This window comes from Megalobrama amblycephala, linkage group LG21 (assembly GCF_018812025.1).
Source record: "Megalobrama amblycephala isolate DHTTF-2021 linkage group LG21, ASM1881202v1, whole genome shotgun sequence".
NCBI classification, from domain to species: Eukaryota; Metazoa; Chordata; class Actinopteri; order Cypriniformes; family Xenocyprididae; genus Megalobrama; species Megalobrama amblycephala.
The window spans coordinates 24,730,101-24,738,567 of NC_063064.1; the positions used below are offsets into that span (position 1 = coordinate 24,730,101).

At 43.3% G+C, this 8,467-nt stretch overlaps 1 protein-coding gene across 1 annotated transcript in view; it reads right to left on the minus strand.

The window, feature by feature from the left end:
• pcdh17 (protocadherin 17) overlaps nt 1-8,157 on the minus strand; it is an 83,789-nt gene extending 75,632 nt beyond the window's left edge. The window contains exons 1-2 of the mRNA XM_048172764.1: nt 7,482-8,157; nt 3,964-6,757 (exon numbers count right to left, since the gene is read on the minus strand). Of these exons, the coding sequence (XP_048028721.1) occupies nt 3,964-6,444 (2,481 nt within the window). The 5' untranslated portion in view covers nt 6,445-6,757; nt 7,482-8,157. The remainder of the gene's footprint in view (nt 1-3,963; nt 6,758-7,481) is intronic.
• Nucleotides 8,158-8,467: the final 310 nt, after the last annotated feature.

An 8,467-nucleotide genomic window follows, 5' to 3' on the forward strand; every position in this document is an offset into this window, starting at 1 on the left:
CACAGACACATTCTGGGGACACCAGAGACTTATATTACTTCGGTATATTACTTTCGTACAGAGACTTATATTACATCTTGTAAAAGGGGCATTATAGGTCCCCTTTAACTCAGAACCTTTTAAATGCTCTATTTCTCAGGATTTCTCAGGGATGCTTGAGAAACATTTTATGTATAGACTAAAATGTAGACTCCCACTGAAGTATAGCAGAAATTGCAATTTAATGTTGACAATCGAAAATGTCTCAGTCCAAACTACAAGTGAGAAGAGAAGAGAAGAGAAGAGAAGAGAAGAGAAGAGAAGAGAAGAGAAGAGAAGAGAAGAGAAGAGAAGAGAAGAGAAGAGAAGAGAAGAGAAGAGAAGAGAAGAACTGAAGGACAAACAATGGGCTGTTACACCCATCAAGGGGAATTGTTATGACTCAATTTGCCTGCACACACATACACATACACACACACACACACACTAATACCCCCTCCCACACTGCACACACACAACATACCGTATAATGCAGCATGCAAGGACAGAACCATTAGCATGCATGACTGTGCTCACACTCCTGCTGTCCCACTGCAAAACACACACACAGCAAGAGAGAGAGAGAGAGAGAGAGAGAGAGAAAGAGGACACTAAACAGATTGTCAGACATTGACTCTCTCATGCCTTGCCATTTGACAGTATTTCGCTTCAGTTCCCAAAGCAATACATTTAGAGCTCGTGCAGCAATCTGATTACCTGACAGCCGCTTTTATCGCACAATTTTGCAAAAACAAGTTGACAGAAACCCAATCTCTATGAAACACTGCGACTTCACTGCACAACACAACAACATTATGCCACAAGCACAACTACAGCCCTTGTATCAAGGCAGTTACTCAACAGCATGATCTGTTGTCATCATTTTCCACTCCTCTCTTTCTGTTTTAGGTGCATTTAATGGAAAGAAACAGCTCAGATGGACAATCCCTGGAGAGGCTTCACTAATGCCCAGCTGAAAACTCCCTCCAACCGCTGACCTTTACAAGTTGAGTGTGTGTCCTCCCCCAGCGCTACATGAATTGCTACTCCTGCCTTACCGGTTTGACCTTAAGTGGCTCATTTGACCTCTTTATTTAGGATAAACAAACACAAAAAAAAAAAGACAGATGGAAGCATCAAAAGATTTTCAATTGCATGAAATTTTCACTTCATAAACATTTCATAGTCATGCACAGAGAGAGAAAAAAAAAACATAAATCTGAAAGCCAACACTGCATGTGCATTCAAGCTTCATTCACTGCTATGTGCTTGCAGTACTCTGAAGGCAGACTGTCGCCACCTAGGGGACACTTTTATAGTCTGGATCACCAACACATCAGCCTCTGGCTCATCCTCACACACATTTCCACTCTCTCAAACTGAGGTAAGTAAACATTATCTTTACCTTAACAGCAAATTAAGCCCAAATAAAGCAAGGAAATTAATTTTCCTGAGTGTATTTTTTTAAGGATGCAATAAAAAGTCTGACTATATATTTGCTTTTTTCTGGCCTCAGGTCTGCTGTTAAGTATGTTTAAGACAGAAGGACGAATATTAAATGCTCTCTAGATGAAAAAAATAAGAAAATTCCCTGATCTAGGGTTAGAAGGATACCACTGAAGATTTTCTTAAACCTCACTTCACCATTAAGTAATAGATCCAGACGCCTGTGGTGCAATTAAGCGTTATTACATCCCTTATCCAGGAAACTTTTCTCGGCCAATCGAATTACACCCCTCATTCTGTTGTGTTCTCTGAGAGCAGACAGCCTTGGCACTGTAATTGACCCTAAACCTCTTTTCATTTCAGACATATTACTTCAACGGCCAGCTGTTCGCAACCTCTGGATCAGCTACTATAAAACACCATTAAGGAGCCCCGGGTCTTACCCTCTTGTTGCCGCTGTTGTCGCCGGGTCTGATGGAAACCATTTAAAATGCCCTTGCACAGCTGTGTGGCAAGCAGTGGGGACTGCCTGTTTTTTTTTATGTATATATTTGTTTATCATCCATTTATTTTCACCTTTCAGGCTACCTCTAGCTCCGATGACAGATGCAGATGACAGCCCCCGAACACACTGATCGACAGGGACTGGAAAGGGAGAGATTTCTAACATTTTTTATAACCTCTCAACTGGGATTCACATTTCTATGGCTCTCTTTTAATCCCACTCTCTCTCTCTGTTCCAGGCCAGGGGAGAGGAGAGCCAGATTGTTTTACGGGCTCAGTAACAGGATAGCAGATCTGCCTCCTGCCACACTTCTGCTGTAAATAATGGAGAGTATATCCTGTACTGTATGGATCTGTGTAAACACAGCATGCACTCTATGTATGTGTTTTGGGGCTTGTTTGTTTTCAGTGACAGAGTGAAGGTAGTGAGAGAGAAGAGCATGTATCTATGCCGTAGTGCCTGCGTCTGTGATTTGATGAGGCATCTGCAGTTATTCTGCTCATTATTAAAGGGCCCAGAATAATGGGCCTCACTCTGAACTTTGACCTGCAGCTGGGACGGAATGAATAGCAACGCACTCACTCACACAATTATGGATAGGCACATGCAGCAGCGAACACACAGATCTAGAGAATGTTAATCACACAAGATACCCATGATTCAAGATGCACTGTTGAGAATTACATGATTTTTACTATCAATACTCGCTCCCACAAATTCATGCTTATTCACAAAATCACCAGCTTCAAATCCCTGAAATCACTGACACATGCAGTATGTGCTTTAATTAGCCACAATGCTAACGTGCTCTAGGTGGTTGTCTACTTGTAACATTTCTGTAGGAACATTGTGGGATGAGTTTTACGCCAAAGTTAGGCTAAATACTTAATGTTGGAGATTTGTTCAAATCACTAACCCTAAATATAAGCAATAGCAACATTAGCATGTGATACACATTCAGCAGTTAGCGCTAAAAAAGCAAGAGAGAGAGAGCTAAATTAATTTTTGCCAGCTGTAATCTCAAACGCTGCACATACACGCGCACCTGATGTACAGAGTTTAAAGAGGTGACTTTAGCCTCATCTGACACGACAGATTTCAAATGACTTTAAACTGGCTTAGCAGCACAGACACACATAAGTTGTCACTGGCTTAACCAAATCGCTCCACACAAAGACGCATTAGCAAGGAATGAGGAAATCTAGGAAAGCTTTTTCTTTCTTTTGATGAAATGCGCTCTGAACGTCTTTAATAGAGAGAGGATTGTCACAACGTTCTTGAGTATGAAGGTGACAAACCTGCTGAGTAAGTAACACATTGGTGTTACAATGCCAAGGCTGAAAATTGAAATGTCTGAGGTCAAGAAAAATTACATTATGCTGTATAAAAACACATTTTTATGTATTAATTTGACCTTGCCTGTAAGCAATAGCAGAAATGAAAAAAAAGAAGAACATTAATTCTGTCATTGTAAGAGGCAAACAGTAGGAACATTACATTCAAAGCGCCACAGGAAACTACATATTGATTGAAGCTCTATTCATTTGCAATATGGTAGTTGGAAAGATATTCTAGGCAAGAGCAGCAAATCATAACGGTATGGCCATTATGAAATAACAAACCTTTAGGGCTAAACCTGTCAGTGCATCGAATCTCTCCACACCAGAGGTAACATCAAAACAATATCTCCAGAACAGAATTATGTTCCATACTCAATTTCCTCTTAACGCATTACCTGAAACAATATGAGCAAAGCTAGATTTCAAAAAAGATAGCAAGGTGCTCTTCGGCATCTGGCGTGGAGTGGAAAGCGACTTGTGTTTCATATTATCACCGGTTGTGATACGCTTCCTTTCCCCCATATTATGATTCACTCTCTGCTTTGTATGCACACACATCTACTCATCCATTCATGTATTGACCTAGTGAGACAGAGCAGGATGAGAGGGGGATGGAGGGTAAGCAGGAAGAAGAATACAAGTTGTCGTTCCTACCTGTATTATTGACATCCTGTTCACTGGCGTCTCAGTGGTGTTTGTAACAGGTCCGGTGAAGCTGGTGTGACAGCCAACATGTCCTTGAGGAACGCTGAGGTTGTTGGCATTGGGTTTGAGGTACATGACCTCTGACCTTGGAGAGCTGAGGGGCAGACGAGTTTGGTAGTCAAAGTACATGGGCGAGGTGGCCAGAGATGGACTGCTAACAACGTTCATCACGTTCATGGTGTCCCGTTCCTCCACTTCGCTCTGCACCAGCATGATGTCGTTCTTGTTGATCTTCTTCTTCTTGCCCTTGCCGAGTTGCGGGTGAGTGTACTCAGCGATGCGACAGTTGTATGTGCGGATCTCCTTGTTCTCCCGTTTGCACTTGACTGCGATGGTGATCATGGCCGCAAGGAGCATGATCGAGATTATACTCAGAGTTACTATTAGCGGAAGCGACATGTCCCAGTTGTGGTGTTCCGCGTTGATGCGTGGTTCACCCTCCGGTAAGGGACCCGAGTAGGCTTTGACGATAAGCTTCGCCATGGCGGAAAGTGACGGCTTGCCATGGTCAGTGACCTTGATGATGAGTTCCACAACAGGTGCCACCTCCTCCCACAGTGGCTGTGCTGTCCGTACCTCGCCTGTCACCGAATCAATCTCGAACAGGTGTTCCTCATTCCCATCCGAGATCTCGTAGGTGAGCCGACCACTCTCACCAAAGTCGTTGTCCACCGCTCTCACGGTGGTGATAATGTGTCCGACTCCCACATTCCGAGGTACATGGATCTCAGCAGTGTCATTCTGAAGTAATGGAAGGACAATGACAGGAATGTTATCATTAACATCCAGCACACTCACACGGACAGTGGTGTTGCTCTCCAGGTGAGGGTTTCCTGAATCCTTCGCCTGGACCTTAAAGTCAAAATACTTGGTTTGTTCATAGTTAAAACTCCTCAGGGCATAAATTGCACCATCAGTTGGTTTGATGTTAACATATGTAGTAATAGATTCCTCGCTTACATTAGAGGGAAGGAGGGAATAGGACACAGTACCGTTTTGGCCTAAATCTGGGTCATGGGCCAGAACAGAACCCAAGTATTCCCCTGGGATGTTGTTTTCAGGCACCTGGAGAAGGTAGACCATTTTTGTGAAGCGGGGTGCATTGTCATTTTCATCTAAAATCTTAACAGTGAAAGACTTTGTCGAGTTCAGGGGAGGGTTTCCATTGTCTTTGGCCACAATAGTAATGTTATACTCATCTTTTACCTCCCTGTCCAGAGGTCTGTCAGTCACTACTGTATAGAAGTTATCATAGTTCTCCTCTAGTTTGAAGGGAACGTTCCCCAAAATCCTACACTGGAGCTGCCCATTGCGGCCTGAGTCTTTGTCTGTGACTCTGACAAGCGCAATCACTGTCCCAGGAGTTGCTGCTTCACTAACCGCCCCCTGACGAACTGCTACGAAACCTATTGACGGCCAGTTGTCATTCCTGTCAAGCACTTTAACTGTGACTTTACAATGGCCAGGAATTGGGTTGGGGCCTTGATCCTTTGCCTGAACATCAATCTCTATAATTGGGTTCTCCTCAAAGTCGATTTTACCCTGAATCTTTATGATGCCCGTTCGGGGGTCTATTGAGAACAACTCTTTGATCCTGTCTGGGACATAACAGCTAAAGGAATAAGTGACCTGGCCATTAATGCCTTCATCAGGATCTGTAGCATTTAAATTTATCAGTACCATGCCTGGGGGTGAATTCTCAGGAATCTCGACTACATATGAGGGCTGATCAAACACAGGGCTGTTGTCATTGGAATCAGTGACTTTAACATTGATTTGCATTGTGCCTGATTTGGGATATTCCCCACCATCTGTGGCGGTTATAATTAAAGTGTGATGGCTACGTTCCTCTCTATCTAAGGACCTCTGAACGACCAATTCAGGGAACTTAGTTCCATCCCCTCTGGACTTGACATCCAAAGAGAATATACTGTAATCATCCCGCGTGATCTGATATGTTTTCAGGCCATTTTCCCTAGTGTCAGGGTCGTAGGCAGCAGCCAAGGGGAAACGTGTGCCTGGGGCTGCATTCTCAGATATGTCAATATCGATCTGATCAGAAGGAAAGCTCGGTGCGTTGTCATTTATGTCCTGTATCTCAACTTTAATCATGCAGATCTCCTTGTCATTGGCAAACACTTCCATGGAGAGCTGGCACTTGGAGTTTTGTCTGCACAGTGTTTCCCTGTCGATCCGCTGCTTAGTGTATAATAGCCCACTTTCGGGATCCACATCAATAAGGTGTGGGGCGGAGTTCTCCAACACCCTGAAGTTGGATTTTTTCCCCTGCTCTCCCAGTTCAAGCTCCGCATCCTTGGCAATGTTTCCAATGACACCCTGAATTTTCTCCTCAGGTATTGAGTAGTTCAAGTTTTTCAACGTCAGGGCTTGCGCCCATAAAAGTAGGAAAAGGAAAACAGAAAGATGCATCCCTTTCAGTGAGAGTGTCTTAGGTTTCTGATGCGTTTTACGCCTCCGACCTGTTGATCTTCCCAGCAATATCACAATTTATACTTTCAATTATTGAGCACACATTCTGATTCATGATAAAATATGTATAAAGTCATTATGTGCGCTTTTCCTTTAAATGCTCTTTTCTTAGCAGAGCTCCCTTTATCCTGAGTTTTTACAACAAACGGTGAGGCTGTACAGCTAATTTATATTCTGCTGAACGCCCAGGCGCATTGGAGGCATAATCACAATCCAGTTTCCACAAAGAAATAGCCTTTCCCAGCCTCTTCGCCTGTAATGAAAAAGAAAAAAAACATTTCTGTTTCAGATTATTCCATGTAATATTACACTTAATCATTTAAATTCTGACATAATGATTTAAACAAACACCTCGTGTCGCGCTTTTTTTCTCTGAACTGTGACCGCGTAATTCTAATGCGTAATTCCTCATTCCCTGGCGAACGACGTGGATGGCATGTCAATCTAACCTTGAGATGCGTCGAGAGCTTTACCACTGAACACAGGTGGATGTTTGTGTTATTCTACTCTCAACATGTAGGCTAAGCAATGCGTCGAGGATGCGCCATGTGGCACGAAGAGCATTACGCGCATCAAACGCGCAATTATGGATAAAGGTGGTGAGCAAATAAAAACGGACAAATCTCTTTCTGTGTCCCTGCGTCCTGAAACAGCTGCTTAACTGATGCTATAGCCTACCTTGCTGTCTTAAGGCAGTCCCTTGAATACAAATGCGTTGAAATAAGCCTCTTAACCGGCATAATCCTGCTGTTAAATGCAATTCTTACATAGTCGCATAAAGCAGAGCAAATGAAACACAATCCTAGATGGTTATTTATACTGCGCTTCTTGAATAAATACGAGAAGAAGCTGTTGCATCCTCACTGACACTGTGCGCATCCAGTAGCTCCAGGAGCATATATGACATGTCGCCTCATCTTTTTTTCAGGATGACACTTTGAAACAGAATGATGATGAGCAACATCGCACAGACTTACCTGTAGCCTGCTATCCAGTCTAAACACAACCATCACCAAAAACGAGTTACATCCTTCATGCACCTTTCCAATGAGTGAAAAAAAAACTCCAACTAGACTGTATGGAAAAAGAAAGTGCTCCCCAAAAGTGCGCTTGTAATGTCAATGAGGCTGATTAGGATGCAGTGACTCTCCTGCGCTCATAGACTCTTGGCTGCAGACGCTTCAGGATAGATATCTTGACCCAGGCGTAAAATGTACATCCACAACCGTTGACATCACCAGCGCGAACAGCCTCTTATACTGCATTGATGCGGGGTGAGACATCCCCGTGATAAATGGGTCCTGGCCCCTCAGGAGGCTATCCGTCCAGTCCCTAGTAAAAAAAAAAATAACCGAAAAGAGGAAAAACAAGAGAGTCCAAAGTTTAAATATGGAAATCAACCGAAAGTGTTTTGTCCAATCCGACTGTCACTACAACCAGCTGTCAATAACGGTACGGGAATAAATGCACTGTGGTGTGCCGGTGTCCCTTCTGCCTCCTCTGTGCGTTTCTCTCTCTGACTGTCTCACTCCGTCTCATAGTGCATTAAACATTGTTACTGATCCGCCGCCAACCAATGGATGAAGGAGGAGGAGGTAACGCAGCCAATCAGCTTCTCGGAATTCAAATTGTAGGCGGGGCTTTCCAAGAGGTCCTTTATGTGAGTGATGTGGACGCGTTTCTAAGCGCAGACGGGAGTTTATAAAAGACTCTTGTACTTTGAGAGCTACAAAGCGGGGTTGGGAATTTTTACGTTAAAGAAACTCATGGCGGAATATAATCGCTGTCTGTCAGTCTGTTTCCCACCCCTTTGCTTTGTTTTATTAATACTAAATCATATCCAGTATAACATAAGTTAAAAAGAAATATATTTATGGTTTGGAGTTGATGAAGAGGTAGCCTACTAAAAATGTTCAAACACAAACACACGGTTTGTTTTGCTATCTTAGTGTGGACAACATTG